We start from the raw sequence: 15,729 nt of genomic DNA, 5'->3' as shown, positions 1-15,729 counted from the left end.
CATCACAAAAGAAGAATGCAAAAGTTTGGTGATGTCAATGGGTCACAGGCTTGATGCAGTTATTGCAAGCAAATAAATATTAAGTCTTATACACTTTAATCTATTTTAAGTCTATCTGTTTCAATACTGTTGCTCACCTAAAAGGTTGCGTTGGTGTTCCGTTACAAATAATGCTATCTTCTAAGTTGTGTATCAGATCCAGATGTAAACACCTGGAAATAAAAGCTGAACTGTTGATCTCTTGTCTCATATTCATCTTTTGATGTCAAACCCAAATGTTTTCAGTCTACAGCAAAAATAAAGGAATTGGCCTCACTGTTCTAATACTTTTGGAGGGGAGTGTATGTATATTTATCTGTGTTTCTCCCTCCCAAGTCTTTGCTCGTGCACACGTCTCGCAAGTCCAAGGAGACGATCGAGCTGAAGTTCATCGACACCACTTCCAAATTTGGTCACGGCCGCTTCCAGACTGCTCAGGAGAAGAGGGCATTTATGGTGAGCGTGAGAAAAGTTGGGTGCACACTCAAATCTGAATACCAGGAAGTGAGGAGAAGAATGGCTTGTGCATTTGCATAAATAAAACCAATATTTGTACAAAAGGGGTGCCCCCCCCCCCCACAGTGTTGACATAACTCCTTAATCATTCTGCACTATTTCAACCTCACACCTCTGGTTTATCTGCAGGGGCCACTGAAGAAAGATATCAAGAAGAAACTGCCTGAGCCGCTGTGCGAGGATGCCTGAAAAAATATACTATATCACACAATAATAAACCTGACTTTCAATTACACTGCGTAGTTATTCCATGTAAAATGTTTATACAACAGTTGTGTTTTAACCTCATCATTTACATATTTATATGCAGTTTAAGTTCAACAATAAACATAGATTTAAAGTTTTGAACAGGTTTTTATTGTTCACTGAGAAATCCATGAGCATATTACAGTCACACTGTCCAGAAATAACATGCGCCATGGCAGCTTCGCTGAACAGAACAAAAAGTACTTCTCAGGTTTTTTATCTTATATTTTTCACTTTCTAGTTTGTTCAACCTCACAACCTTTAAGAGGATCAGCGGATAAGAAAATTGATTGATGGATGGTTTGTGTTGTTCAGTCTTCATTCTTTTAAAACAGTAGCCATCAACAACACCTTGTTTTTGAGCAGTAAAGACATTCTGTTCTTCAGTCTTGCATCTACATCAGCAACAGCATTAAAAAAAAAAAAGAAGTTCCCTTTTGGAAATCCAGTGGGCTATGTGCTCTCACTGATGATAAGGATGTTAGGTACAGTTCAATATCTTCACAGTTGGGGGCACTGTAGCACCGTTGTCACAGTCTCGAGGTCAATACCATGTTCAGTGTGCCCTCAGGAGGCATCTATCCCGCGCTGGTTACAATGAACAGGCTCAGGATGAACACCAAGCCGGTACCCAGCTGCAGCTGCCTCAGAATCCACGAGAGATTCATGGCAATAGCTGCACAATGGCTAATTTGCATCAGGAAATATCCCATCTGTAGCCTCAAGTGGGGCACTACTCTGACATGTAGTCCTGGGACTCCATGGAGGACTGTTGGGATGTGGATTGGATTGAGGAGTGGTGGGATGCAGGTGGATTTTCCAGGCCAGATGTCATCAGGGGCAGATACAGATCATCCATATTGGGCATGACAAACACTTTCTGTTGAGCAGCAATGATTAAAAGTTAGGAAACTGTCCACTGTAATTCACATACTCCTCTGAAATGTAGATTCAAATATTCTGAACAGATTGATTGATGGACTCACCTGGAACTCACACTGCAGTTTTTTCTCGATCCACTCAGTGACATGTGTGAAGGTGACCTCCCTCTCCCCGAGCATGGGACGCACATGAAGGTCTAACCTGGGAGGCACCCGGAAACTGTACCTGAGAGAGAAAAGAGGATTAGTGAAGTAACATGCAGATTAATCAATAACAAATGTTCCGCTTGCATTGAATCTGTGTATGAAACAACAGTACCATATCCTGTCAGTAGGAGGAGGTGGGATGTTGATGGCCAGAGTACCAGAGAGCTCCAGGACCTCTACACTGAGCATCAGAGGCATGTTGGACACCTCAGCTATCTTCTTCCTGATGTACTCATTCTCTGTGGCCTTCTGGAAGTATTTAGACTTTGCTATCTTGTCCACAAATCTCAGGATTTTCCTACTTGTGCTGCCACCAGTGTGCCTGGGGTAAAATAAGGACAACAGTAGAAAATGTATTATAAATACTTGTGTACTGGAAATCCAAAAATGACTGCCACTGTTTTTCTTTTCCCCCCAACTTGCTAATGCAGCAATCCTGGTTCACATGCTTTACATGTCCAATGGTCATGTAAGACACTTTTGCTCCTCATAGATTTGGACAAGACATACAGACTAAATCTGCGCTCCAATACAAACTCATTAGTGATGAGTCAGGTGTTTTTCATCACCTGTCAAAGGCTTAACCCCGCTTGATATTGTATGGGAATCGCCATATTTACTACAAATTTATGTCCCATAAGATTATTGTCGAGATTCAAGTGGTACGTATGACTGTATTTTCCTCAAACATTTCCTGAAATTCACATTATATCTGATTTGTGTAAAGCAGTGATTCCCAAGGTCTTTCTGTCTTGCTTTCTGTTGCAAGCCCCCCCCCAAAAAAATTCCCTTCCTTAATTGCATGTTTCTTTTCACACATTCCTTCATTTCTGTTGGGAATGAAAAATGCCGGTTCCTTTCTAAAATCTGTCCATCATGTATTAGGTTTCTGAATTAATCTTCCTGCCTGAATTTTGCTACTCTTCGGTTGCCAGATTTGCTGTTTCGCAGCAGACATTTCAACTTGTCATAGAAGGAAAAGCTCAGGTAGAGATAATAACCTTAATGATGTTGCATTCCAACAATTACTGCTAATCAGTTCGGTGTCAATGCACCTCACTATTACAGTGAAATACAGTTTTGTGACCTATGACCCATGGTATTTAATTTCTGTGATAGAAAACACCAATAAAGTTGTTAATTTACCCGTCAGCTGCTACCACTGTGCTCTTATCTCCTACAGATCCCTGGGGCTCAGATGGAGGGACTTCCTCTTCATCAGACGATCCTGCGCTGGATGACTCCTCATCACTATCAGCCAGTATACACGGCCTGGGCTTACAGCTGTAAAACACACCAGCGGTACTTCTTAATGCAAACTACAAAGTTTAGAAAATGCATTTATCCACAGCATGTTCACCTTCGCCTCCACATATCCCCTTTATCTACTGAGGAATATGAAAGTTTGATGGGCCTCACCCCACTTGCTGGGTCTCTGGAACACTGTGAGCCTCGTCCTCTCCCTCTTTACCCAGCTTACACAGGTTCATCTTAGTCTCCAGGGTCATCTGAAGGCAGCCTGTGTACATCACCTCCATTTCAAGCCACAGGCCTTGGAGATGGAGAGAGGGAGTTAAAGCAGAGAGAAGAAGAACAGCTAACAGCTATCAGGTTGCAGGTAAGGCTGTAGATTTCTTAAGGAAGTTTGGGCTAAACTCTAAAACTTTGTTTTGGAGGCTGAGCCAACATCTTTCTTGATTTGCTCTGGCACAGTGTTGTTGCAGAGGGAACATAAGACCAATAGAGGATAGCTTTGGTGTGTTATTGTTGGTTGAGCTTAGTCAAGGCTAAGAGGATTGCTAATCGCTTCAGCAGGAGACAATGGAAAGCTTTTAAGGCGGTCACGATGAACTCTGTAATGAAATAAATGAGATCACGGCCTGAGCTGACGGCAGGAATGTGACCGAGAGAGAGATCTGGGTAGAGACTGCCGGAGAGACTAAACTTTTTTGACCTTATAAAAGAAAACTCATCAGCAAAGAGCAAAGCCGAGTACGGGAATGTACATACAGAATGATGACACACATACTGTACCTCTGCGGTCCAGTGTAGGTTTGGACGTGTTCAGGACCTGAGGTAGGCAAGTGCCAATGTCCAGATCAGCCAGAGTCAGCTCATTCATGAAGTATGGCAACTGCAATGGGACAAACAGTCTAATTATTTTTTAGACATGCTGCGTTCATGTCAGACATGAAAAACTTTCAAATTAAATCTGGGGAAAACAAATAGAGAGACCCGCAGAGGTAGCTAATTAACTCAAACAAAGGAGCGAGCAATGGAAGCCTGCAGGAAGTGTCTGTGTTTGTGTGAGTGTGAAGGATAAGAGAAGCAAGAGAGAGAGAGAGAGCGGGACTTAGAGAGAGAGAGAGAGAGAGAGAGAGAGAGAGAGAGAGAGAGAGAGAGAGAGAGAGAGAGAGAGAGAGAGATGGTGTGTGTCAAAGGGGATGAGTAATGGGATGCTGTGGTGCCATCAGCACTCATCCACCTCCTGCCTCAGGAACCAGAGAGAGTGCATTATCAGCACTCTCTCTCTCTCACACACACACAGCATCGATGTAGCTAATGACACGTCTTTTGACCTTGTACACACACTAGTTCTGATGTTCAGCTCAGATCATCGAGTGACACAGTTTGTGCAGCTCTGACCCTCATTGTTGCCAGGTCATTAGTCAGTATGACACTGATGATGCTGCTGAAGTATGAAGATGAATGCAAATGAAAAGTAGAATGAAGAGCATCAGTGAAACCAATCATTGTGTCAACTAAGGGCTTCAGTTCGCAGCTAACCTTGAAAAATAAAATCAACACAATCATCCACCCTCACCTTGATCTTGCTGAGTTTCTTCTGGATCTTGTGCGCCACCTGATCGGTCCAGTACTTCTCCTGGAGAAAGTCCCAGAAGATCCTTCCCACTAGGGAGTTAACCCAGGTGGGCTGGCCCTCTGCAGAACATCCCCCTGCCTCTGAACCTGCACTGGACTCAGCTCCAGCTTGACCTCCAGAGTTGTGCTCTTCATTGTGAATCTGCATGGAATTTCAAAGAGATAAGTCGTTGCGTAGCACATACATTTGCAATTTTCACTTACTCATGCTGATTCTGCATCTATCTCAGACTGTTTCTACGTGGGGTGGAGATTCCAAAACACCCAGACTGGGATTAGCAGCCGAGTCTGGTACTCTGCAGATGCAACACACTCAGTTCCTATTAATATCCCTCCAGCTACCTGATGCCTGATATATCTGCACGTTGACATTTGGTCTAGTCAGCAAGGATGTGTTTCGCTGAGCCAGTGTCCTGGAAAAGGCTAATCTGAGCGCAGAGCAGAACAGTAGCTAATATCGACCAGCTCTGATCAATGGGAGTTATGTAGAATATTAGCCCGGCATCCAAAGGGTAAGTATGGCAGAAGCAATGTTGTGATATCTGCTCCCGACAGACAGGGCTTCTTTAATTGGAATCTGATACATCAAGGAGGAGAGCTAAAAGTTTACATCACTTTAAAACCTCCACTGCCCTGATGTCATGTCCAAAAGCTAAATAAAAGTGTTGTTCATTGACCTTCTTGTGGGTTGTGGGGCTTCCCTTTTCACTGTGGCAGGGGCTGGGTGTGGGGTTGCAACTCTCTGAGCCAATCAGTTGAGTCATGTAGATGCTGTAGTCCAACAGCGTTCTTGTTTTCATGGCTCCTGGCAAATCCTGCAGCTCCTCTGTGCCGTCTTTTACTGCATCTCCGCCAGAAAGTAGTGTTTCTGGGTGATAAGTTAAAGACAAATACGAAGTGAGTGGGCTGAACGAGATGGTTAAATATAACCAATCGCCATGCACCATAACATCTTCGTACCTGTGTTCTCCTCTCCGCTCACACTGCTTTTGGCTCCGGCCCTGGAGGCAGACAGGAAGTGCTGGAACCATTCCTCCTTCTCTCTTCCCGTGCGGCCAAACAGGTAGAGGCTGACAGGAAGCTGGTTGTCCAGTAAGGTGTTTCGCTCCGTCCTTTCTTCCTCCTCCTGACCTTCAACCAGACTCTCCTCCCCTACCTCCCCCTCAGCCAGAGTAATGCAGATGGGATACTTCTTGTTCCACACCCTCTTGCGAGCCAGACCAGGAGGCAACAAAGACACCTGGGGTAAAAATAAACAGATTGGTACATTAAAAAAAAGGAGTTAGTCTCTTTTTTTTTTATCTCTTTCTCTCTTTCCAAAAGAGATGCTGGCAGGCAGAAATGTGTTGACAGTTAACTACTGCCAAAGCCCTCCCCACATTGATTAGATTGTGTATAAGCTTTATTCTATTACCCTACTGGGAGCCACTGTCGCCAGCCTCAGTGTGTGACTGGCATAGTGGAGGGGTCAAGTTTATTCAGAGTATCATCACTTCAGTCCTAATCCTTCTGGTCTTTCACCTCCGTGTTAGATGACGAAGTGGGTGGTGAGAGATAAGAGTGAAGAGTTCAGGCAAGAGGTCACCTTGCTTCTCTCTCTTATACTCCCCTGTGAGGGACATGCCTGCTCTGCTGGGACCCTGAAATTACACACTGACCTTACAGTTAGCCAGCTGATAAGTGCGTGAACGTAGAAACATGGCATCGCGAGGTGTCTCGTCAAACGCCGCCCACCGAGGGATGTTGGCACGTGGGTGTGCCAGGTGCAGGCGGCTGCCCTCCAGTGTGACATAGACAGAGTGTGTGATGGAGGGGTGGAAAGTCTCAGGGTCGTAGCTGTGCGTCTCATTCATCCAGCCCTGGAGGAAAATGATGAAAGTGGCAACGCAGTCAGTCACAAATCACTTCACATTTCCCTTTCATAACTGAACAGTCTTGACAGCTGTGTTGTGGCTTTATTTATGTGCATTTAACTAATTGTTAATATCAAGCAGAAAATATGTCAACCTAGCAAAGTCTCTACTCAGGCAAATGAAATTCACAGTCAGTGGTGAGAACTGTGACAATACAGCTCAGCAGGAGGGGAAACATGAGCCATGGCAGAATACATCTGTCTCATTTAACACTGTGAAAAAGCTTACAGCCTCATGGTAGAAACTCCTCTATCCTCATGAACTTCACCTTATTTGAACCTGCTAACTCAGCAGAGCTGTCAAGCAGTGCTTTGTGAAGGCTATTATCAATATAACCCTCTCTTTAAATGCTGAACCTGCTGTTCCTAAGGGTATTAAGGCAAAAAAATCTACAGCTATGTTAGCGGCACTGTGAAGCTGCACTTAGCCAGTAGGCAGTGGTGCTTTGAACTAAATGCTAACATGCTAACTTTTAGCAGGTGTAATGTTTACAACTGTCACCATCTTTCTTTGGTGTCTTAGCATGCTAACATTTAGTATTTAGTACATTTTAGTTGTTAGTACATTTAGTAAAAGTATAGCTAAAGTGCTGAGGCGTGAATGTTTGTAGGCTACCTAATTTCACGGCAATCTATCTAATCGGTGTCCTTGAGTGCCAAGAAAGGCGCCTTTAAATAAAATGTATTATTATTATTATTATTAATGGAAAAATTTCACCAAAACGGCAATGTCAACCTTATGGCTGTAGTGGAAAAGACAGGGGATCACCAAAGTGAGACAGTAGCATTCATTGTCTGTTTACCATAAATGTATGTACCAAATTTCATGGCATTCCACCTTATAGTTGTTGAGATAATTTAGTCTGGACCACAGTGGTGGATTGGTCAATTCTTACAGCCACTCAGCCAGCATGGCTTAAAGCTCAGAGTGTTGTGTTCATGTGTAGATATATTTAGGTTGCTTTTTTAAGAATTGGGATTTCAAATAAATTTTAGTTTTTTTAAACTAATGAAAAACATAAGCCTGTCCCAGCAAAGATGACACTGAAGTTAATGTTGAGCTTTGACGAAATTAGCATACTGCTGCAGGTATAGCCATCTGTGAGTTCACCTGGCTGAGGGGCTGACAGAGAAAATGTTGGAGAGAGAAAACAAAACACATGTTCACACACACAAAAAGTCAGTCTAAAAAAATCCCTCCTACTGTTTCCAGTCCAGTGGTTTTTCCAAATCAGTGCCTGGCATCTTGCTCTCACATGAGTAAGTGTAGCACAGACAGACAAGTTTGGGTAAAAGAAGGGGACACAGAGTTGCACTGTCAGTTTACTACTACTATATTTTACTAATTTATTACCTCTAGAATTTCTGGATCTGTGAGCTCTCCATCCAGCGGACACATGCTGGACTTGAAACGAGAGCCCTTGTTGCCTCCGGCATTTGAGCGTCGTGGGGCAAACATGAACACGACCACCAGGCCAAGCATAAAGCCACATGCAACCCCCACAGATAGACCTGTCAGGTAGGAGGGGAGGGGCAGCACAAAAAACCCGTAAGCTAGAAGACCCACAGGGAAGAGCCAGTGAATAGGCAGCGATGAGCGTGGGACTATGCCTCGAGACTGGGTGTAAGTTTTGTGATGTGTCCCTCTGGATCCATTCTGGAGCTCCACTACTTGAATCATATCTCCATAAGTGTGAATTTCGTAATTGCTGTCTCTGCTGTGGGCGTGGTGTTCTGGGGAGCCAGGGGATTTCATTAATGAACCCTTTTGGAGTCTTCTCAGAGGAGTGTCAAACACACCTCTGTGCTCACTGTCAGTCCTCCTCCAGCACTTGAACTCTGCATCTTCACCGCTCCCCTCTCTTGCACAGCTCGCTTGGGAGGCTGGTGAGTCTCCAGCACCAGAGGCCCTCCCCTGCTTGGGGCTGCCACAGCTTTCATCCCCCATGATCTTACTCAGCATGCTCAGAGGATCCTGCATGGCCTCTGAGAACTTCCTCCGTGTGTCCTCCAGCTCAGCGATCAGTGAGCTGCCCCGCGGTTCGGTGGGAGACATGCTGCCTGTGGAAGGAGGTGACGCCCAGTCGTCATTCTCATTCAGTCCTCCTGCTTCAGGCCTTGCCTCTAGGATCTTTGGCTGGGTAAGCTGCTTCCATGGATGCAAATGCAGCTTGGAGTCAGACTTGGAGAGATTGACCTCTGGCTCAACCCGACGGGAGATCTCTGTGCTCAGGGACTTGACCAAGCTGAGGAGAGGTTTGCTTCTTAGAGAGCTGCCCTCCCTCGGCTCCAGGTCTGTGGAGGAGGATTTGACCAAGTTTGTGGTGACAAGCAGACCTGCTGATGATGCTGACAGATCAGCTAAAGAGCCTGGGGAGGAGGGGGAGTGAGGCAGGAAAGGGGTCTGGGAACGGTGGCCTTGACTCAGGTCCAAATCGATCCCCAAACTGAGGTCAGGTTGACTCTCTCTGGTTTGCGGCTTGTCTCTGGAGAACGCCACGATGGGACCCTCATCATGGCGGTCCAGGCTGAAGATGAGCTTGCTCTCCTCCATGTTGGCCGTCAACCACGAGCTACGGTGAGAATGAAGTCAACCAAAAGGAGTAGCCGACTACCAAAACATGGAGCATGGTGCTAACGCTGGGAGTCTGTAACTGCATGTAGACTTGTAAGATCCTCCTTGGGTAGCTCATCACGTTGGATGCTGGAAATGTGGTGACAACAAAGAAAATATATTAAAATTAAAACAGCTTCAACAAATCCTTAGCAATATTACTTATAATAACAATTTATAACATTTAACATTAAACCTCTGTTGGACTTCTTTACCTGCTGCTCTGACTGCTCCTGTTTCATTCCTCTCTGTTCCCTCTTCTCCGTCACTTTCCTAATTTTCTCTCTCCTTTCACCTTGAGACCTTTCTTTTCTAATCTTCTAATCCCTTTCTCTCCTGTGTCCTTTTTACTGTTCCTCCAAGGGCATTTGTGTGTTTCATTCTGTATGCGCTGCCAATTCACATACAGTCTGAGTTTAAGGTAAGGAAGGTGTTGGACGAATGCTTTGTTTCTGGAATAATCTAAGGAGTCATTAGCCCCAGAGAGTCACAGTTAATCCCAAATTAGATGCAATGACCCATTAGCCATCTTCCATTAGGCTGCTCATGCCAGTTTTGGCATTGATCTTTATCTAAGGAGCCGTGTAAGATGCTCAGTAAAACAACTGCTTTCTTTTCTTGTCATTTTAAATATTTGTGCAGTTTTCTTTGCAGCCGAAGACTGTTACTCATTTGCCTCTGCTGCAAAAATTCTCCAAGATGGTTCAGGAATTCAAAACTTCTTTTAGAAGCTCACTCCTCTCAACTCACGGCTACTTGAGGTTTGACTGAAGTGTAATGCAGGAAAAAAAAAATGTATCTATAGTGATGAAAGTGAACACATGCTGCTGTTCCTTGTGTCTAGAACATGATGTGAGGACAAACAAATGCACAAACACTTGAACAAGCACTAGAGATAAATATACTGTAAATGCACCCTCATTTCAATTATATATGCAGGAAATTGCACAATTAGTCCAGTTGTCTTTGTTCAGATAACAAATAGTGGGGCAGATGGTCTGAGCAGTGTCTTTGTGCTGTATCCGAAATCCCATTTGAGAAAACAAGCCGTCATGATATTATGTGGGATGTCTACATCCCTGACTGCCTGAAAGACAACACCCGACAGAAGAGAGGGAAGGCAATCGGGAGACAAGTAATTCCAGCCACTGCACTACCAAAACACTGGAAAGACTTCCTGCATGTTGATGAGAACAAAACCCTTTACATGATGGGGAAAAAAAGTGTACGCAACTCAGGGTGGTGCTCTGCTCTCCTGCCCAGTGTCACTTGACAAATCTCACTCGGCTTTCTCATTAGGAAGCAGACACGCTGTTGCTCCTGCATGTGTCAGATGCATGTGTCCGGAGGGGGGTTGCAAGAAGGTGACTATTCGTACTGCAGACACTGACACTATTGTCCTGGCTGTGGCCATGTTTAGAAACATCGAGCCAGAGGAAATGTGGATTGCTCTTCGTAGAGGCAGCCGTCTCCAAGGCGCTCCGTAAGACATCAACAAAACAATTAGATTTCAATGTTAGAAACACTGCCCTGGAAATAAAAGACACTGAGTTGCTTGCCAAACTTGCACCTGGAGACATGATAACCTCTTGAGGCAAAACATCACTGAAACTGCCTCAGGATGCAAGACAGGCTGTATCAAACGAAAAGCATGAGGGAGAGGCTCAGCTGAATGGCATTGCTTTTGCAGTTTTTAGCCTTTATGTGATCATTGTGTCCCCAGTGTTCGAACGACTTAAAGGCACATTCGCAGGGAGGAGACACACTCTTCTGATAGTTCAGGACAATATCAGAGATGCTCTCGAGAAGGACAGTGACCACAACAGTGATGTCATGCATTCGGTGAGAGGCAGCAGAGTCATCAAGTTTAGTGTGTGTCATATGATCATCTCCTGCAAGCGCTGGCCCACAGTGTGAGTGGAGTCTGCCAATGCTTCCAGCTGGAAGACGTTGTCTACCCACCAAAAATCTGCAATGGTCTCTTCACAACAGCTATCGGGGACGATACTGACCGCAATCCAAGTTCTGGAACAGCGAAGGGCTTGTTTCATGGCACTGGTATCCCTTTGATACAGCACCCTACACATGAATGTGCAGGCTCTGACCGTGGCGTGCTTGACACAAATCCACTCTGTCCGCTAGGTCGATCATCCCTCTGCCACAAGGATACACCAATGTGCCGCCAGTTGCTCAAATGTCAAAGAAATTCACAGCCCCTCCAGTGAATGGCCCCCCTGAGACCCCTTGAATTCCAGATGGAAATAAAAACAGTATGAGCTGCTTTTTCTAGTCTTATCGACCACTCAAAGCGCTTTACAACGGAAGCCATTCACACATACATTCACTCAGCGCCATACATAGACTATACACACATTCACAAACCGATGATGCATTTGTTCAGTATCTCTAAGGACACCTATAAGTGAGGACTGGAGGAACTAGGACTTGAACCACCAACCTTCCGATTAGTGCTCTACCTCCTGAGCTACAACCACATGAATATAACTGGGTAAACAAACTTTCTTTTTTTTCTCCAACCACTCCCTCTCGACTGTCCATTATGCCTTTAAAAGCATAACAATTAGACACTCCCTTGGGAAATCAGAGCATTTGAGAGCATATGGATCTATAACACGCTGTTCACAGCTTGTTTACAAGTGACAGCCACTGACATGCATCACGGAAGGCATGCTGCACAGCCCAATTCACAGATAGTCAACAGCTACGGTCCAGACTCAGAGTGGATTAACTCTAATCCTCCATATTAAAGAGGCTTTTACGACAGGAAATTAAGACACTTGGGACATGAATAAAATCTGATGAATGGGCAATCAGTGTGTTTCAATTTCAGATACATTTTCAGATTGACTTGACAGACACACGCAAACATAATGCACTGCCACTTGTAGTCACAAGATGGCTTTATGAGCAATACAAAGCAATACAAATGAGAGAACTGCAGCATAAGTAAACTGACTATTAGAAATGATGATGATGCAGTAAAAACCTCTAGAAAAAGATAGCAAGTGGACCTTGAGTTAGGATTAATGAATCCCTGTTTTAGTAAATTGGCTGTTTGTTTCTTTTTCTTGTTCTCAGAGCAAATGCAAAGGCCCGATTCCTTCACATTAGAACATAAAACAGCCATTTAGTGGCCTCATTTTTACATAAAAGCAGCAACACAAAATGTAACATTTGTATGACAGTTGAGCAGTGACTGAACATTGTCATGCATATTACAAATTCTAGCCCTGACCTGGATGAACACAATTTTCAAGGCTACAAATAGTCATTTGGTACCATGTTGCTGGCACAATTTAACTGGCTCACCCCTTATCTGCCCACCTCTCTGCCCACTGTTCATGAGAAGAGATATTAATTTTTAGCACCAACCTGCTGGGCTGTTTGTCAAATCTAATTAACCAAAAGCGTCACTCAGCCAGTGCTAAACCTGCTCCAGACAGCCCTAATCAATTTCTACTTCAGAGTCAATTTGGATCAGTTCTTGCTGACACGGAGAGGAAAACCTTCCCTGCTCAGAGGAATAGTCAGCAGGGGTTTGGCAGCTTTCCAGTCAGGACAGTGCATGAATTTCTGCAGAAGTAAGGTAGGAAATAAGAGCAACCACCAGAGGACTGACACGGGATTTCAAGGGGAAAAGTTTGGAACCCTGTAGGTTTTTTTTTTTTGTCCAAGGAAAGTGGAAAGTGAAGCAGATATTGTTATTTTATATTTAGCGATGGAAGAATTTTTAAATATAGTCACACATTTGTAACTGTGATGTCCCATGCCAGGTTCTGTAACAAACACCTTTTCATCATTGGAGTGGGCAGATGGGAGCGTGATAATCACAGAAAAACAGAGCTGCAATCTGGTCCTGTCGAAATATACTTAATATCTGACATTTTTCACAACAGATTGTGATTTACTGAAGGCAAGAAAAGTCATGTATTTTCGTTATTGCTTTGTTTTCTTATTATTTTCTCCTGTTATTATTGATTATTTGTATATCAAATGCCCAAAATACTGAAAAAATGCTCATCACAATTTCTCAGAGCTAAAGATGACTTCAAATCTCTTGTTTTGTTCATCGAACAGTCCAAAACTAAAATATGTTCATTTACAATAATTTAAAACCGAGAAACAATTAATATCAAAATAGTTACAGAATAATTTTCTGTCCATCAACTAATCAATTAATCAACTAAACATTTCAGATGTGACCTTTTAAACAGGACTACAGAAGGTCACTGTGTCAGTAACATGTACTGTGTAAGTAGGAGACTTTTACTATTACATGAAATAGTCGTGTGTGTCGATATGATCCAGGCCATTCAGTATGGAGGAAAATGTTAATGATGTTAAATGGAGAAACTTTTAATGACTGAAGGTATTAGAGGCCTACGTAAACAAAAGGTTAGTAAGCCTCATGACAAACAGGGCAGGTAGATTCAAGAGTCTATTAGTGAGTAGTAGATCACTTAAAGTGGATTAAAATAGAGAGGGAGAAATGATGTGACCATCTGAAAAATCCCATTTTTAATCCTGACGCCAGCATGGGATTGAATCCTGCCAAAAAATTATCATGTCTTTACCGCTCTGTCCTCCTCTTGGCCTTTCTATCCTGGCTTAACAAGGACAATGGGGTAAAAAGGGAACAGAATATTCTTTTTTCTTTCTAAGATGTAATTCATTAAAAACCCAAGGGTAGTGCTGTATGAGGTTATGTGAGGACTGTCCACGGCATTGTTTTGTTTTTTAAATGGCATTCCTATCCTCAAACAACCATTTGACCCTGATGAGTGACACATTTGGCTCAGGGCTGTGTGTCTGGGTATCACATGGTCAGTGTTAGTGAAGCTGCACTTGATCCCATTAGGATAATCATTAAGACAATATCTCCTTTGCTAAAAGAGGTTGATTGACTGTTTATGAACAATGGACCGTCAACTTTTTTTCCCCTTCAAGGGGCTAGTGCAGTTTCAAATAGAAGCCAAATGCATCACTACATCGTCAGTCTGCGCTCTTTCTGTCATCACCTGTAGACAATTTCGCAAGTCTTATATTAGAGATTGAAGGCAGCTATTCTACTGCTCGGATCGAGGCACTTTACAATAAACAAGTATTTGCCGCAGTCAGTGAAAAAAAGCACTCACATGAATCTGCCATGTTCGACCGGCTGCTCCTGGGAGATCAGTGCCAGAGGTTGGGAGAGGTCCAAAGTCAATGAGGCATCGGTTTGTGCAGAAATGTGCTTCAGGCTGCAGTGATCAGTCTGGATGCTGCAGAGTGCGGTGTGCTGCACTCGGAAATGCGCACCACCCACCGACCGTGGACAACAAATATTCAGCCAACTTTCCTCCGATTGTTTTCTGTCTCCGTCGCGAAATGGCCAAACTCGGAAAAAAAAAGTCTCATTCAAATAAGCAGTTTATCTTTAAGGTGACCGCGTCAGAGATGTTGGCGGCGTTTGGACATCGCCTCTTCCTTCCGCTTCAGGAGGCGTCAACCCAATGCAGAATAATGTGATTATTGGAGTCCTGGCTGCAGGCTGGACCAACCTCTAATCCAGATTAGGTTTGAAGGGCCAACAGTTGACAGAGCAATGACTCCTCTCTGATCCAAACACACTCTGAGCTCAACACCCCCCCCACCCCCCCCCCCCTCCCCCCGTCCTCTGACACCGCAGTCCTGTACGCAGACTTATGTAATTGCACGACCTGGAAAATTCACGCCAGTTACTGCTCGAAAGCCTCTTATTTCCAGAATCCTTTTTATTATTTTCATTTTTATTATAACTGAGCAAGTGTCCACGCAGTCATCAGATCAATTTGCAAACAGGATGTTTTCTGCATCCCCATCTAATTGAATTACATTCACCTTCTAATTTTCTCTCAATGGGGCTTCATACTGTGTCTCATCACTAAGGATCCCTAAATATGGGAAATTTTGTCTGATCTTGATAATCCAGTTTGTGTATGGGACTGAGAGGACTAGATGTAGAGTGAGAGAAAGAGAGTAGCCTACACGTAAACACGGTCATGAAGGTGATAACCTGACTTTCTATGACCTGACATTTGTCTGTAGGATGCACTTTCACAAACATGGAGGATCTAATGGACACTTTTATACACTTGGATTTCCAGTAGCATAAACATGTTGCTGCAAGGATTCATGCCAACAGGTAGAAATTGATGCAGTAATTGCGCTTGATATTTGATTGATTATCATTGACACACAACCTGCTCTCAAGGCTGCTGCATTTATAGATTCTTTACAGCCAATAGTAGAAAACTATAGTAAAACTCCAAACATTAACTTACAAGTATGATCCAGTTTTTCCCTGTTAACATATTGTGTCTTCAGACATTGTTAAGATCGTGCTCATCTCAGTATCAAATAAATAATGTTACTGACTGCTGTGAGCATCA

At 43.7% G+C, this 15,729-nt stretch overlaps 2 protein-coding genes across 2 annotated transcripts in view; one reads left to right on the top strand and one right to left on the bottom strand.

Moving 5' to 3' along the window:
• Positions 1 to 790, top strand: part of LOC111667506 (large ribosomal subunit protein uL3-like) — a 5,652-nt gene extending 4,862 nt beyond the window's left edge. The window contains exons 9-10 of the mRNA XM_023423231.2: positions 376 to 495; positions 685 to 790. Coding sequence (XP_023278999.1) covers positions 376 to 495; positions 685 to 744 — 180 coding nt within the window. The 3' untranslated portion in view covers positions 745 to 790. The remainder of the gene's footprint in view (positions 1 to 375; positions 496 to 684) is intronic.
• A 99-nt stretch (positions 791 to 889) lies between these two features.
• LOC111667504 (testis-expressed protein 2-like) lies at positions 890 to 14,950 on the bottom strand. Its single transcript, XM_023423229.2, has 12 exons — positions 14,455 to 14,950; positions 8,039 to 9,388; positions 6,431 to 6,631; positions 5,733 to 6,012; positions 5,450 to 5,640; positions 4,714 to 4,914; positions 3,924 to 4,023; positions 3,309 to 3,441; positions 3,036 to 3,173; positions 2,002 to 2,211; positions 1,788 to 1,908; positions 890 to 1,681 (listed from the first exon to the last, which is right to left on the bottom strand). The coding sequence occupies exons 2-12, from the start codon at positions 9,236 to 9,238 to the stop codon at positions 1,535 to 1,537; spliced, it is 2,922 nt and encodes a 973-aa protein (XP_023278997.1). The 5' UTR covers positions 9,239 to 9,388; positions 14,455 to 14,950; the 3' UTR covers positions 890 to 1,534.
• Positions 14,951 to 15,729: the final 779 nt, after the last annotated feature.

The sequence above is a fragment of the Seriola lalandi genome, unplaced genomic scaffold (genome assembly GCF_002814215.2).
Source record: "Seriola lalandi dorsalis isolate HSWRI2012SDOR001 ecotype SW California unplaced genomic scaffold, Sedor1 jcf7180002054690, whole genome shotgun sequence".
Classification (NCBI taxonomy): Eukaryota; Metazoa; Chordata; class Actinopteri; order Carangiformes; family Carangidae; genus Seriola; species Seriola lalandi.
This window is presented reverse-complemented; position numbering and strand designations above follow the sequence as displayed.

Bases quoted from the DNA above. Each gene is read 5' to 3' on its own strand.
- LOC111667504 (XM_023423229.2), bottom strand. From the start codon at position 9,238: ATGGAGGAGAGCAAGCTCATCTTCAGCCTGGACCGCCATGATGAGGGT. The intron at 4,024-4,713 runs GTGAGGGTGGAT...GTCCCATTGCAG, and splicing joins AGAAACTCAGCAAGATCAAG to TTGCCATACTTCATGAATGA. The intron at 2,212-3,035 runs GTAAATTAACAA...ATTTTACCCCAG, and splicing joins ACAGTGGTAGCAGCTGACGG to GCACACTGGTGGCAGCACAA.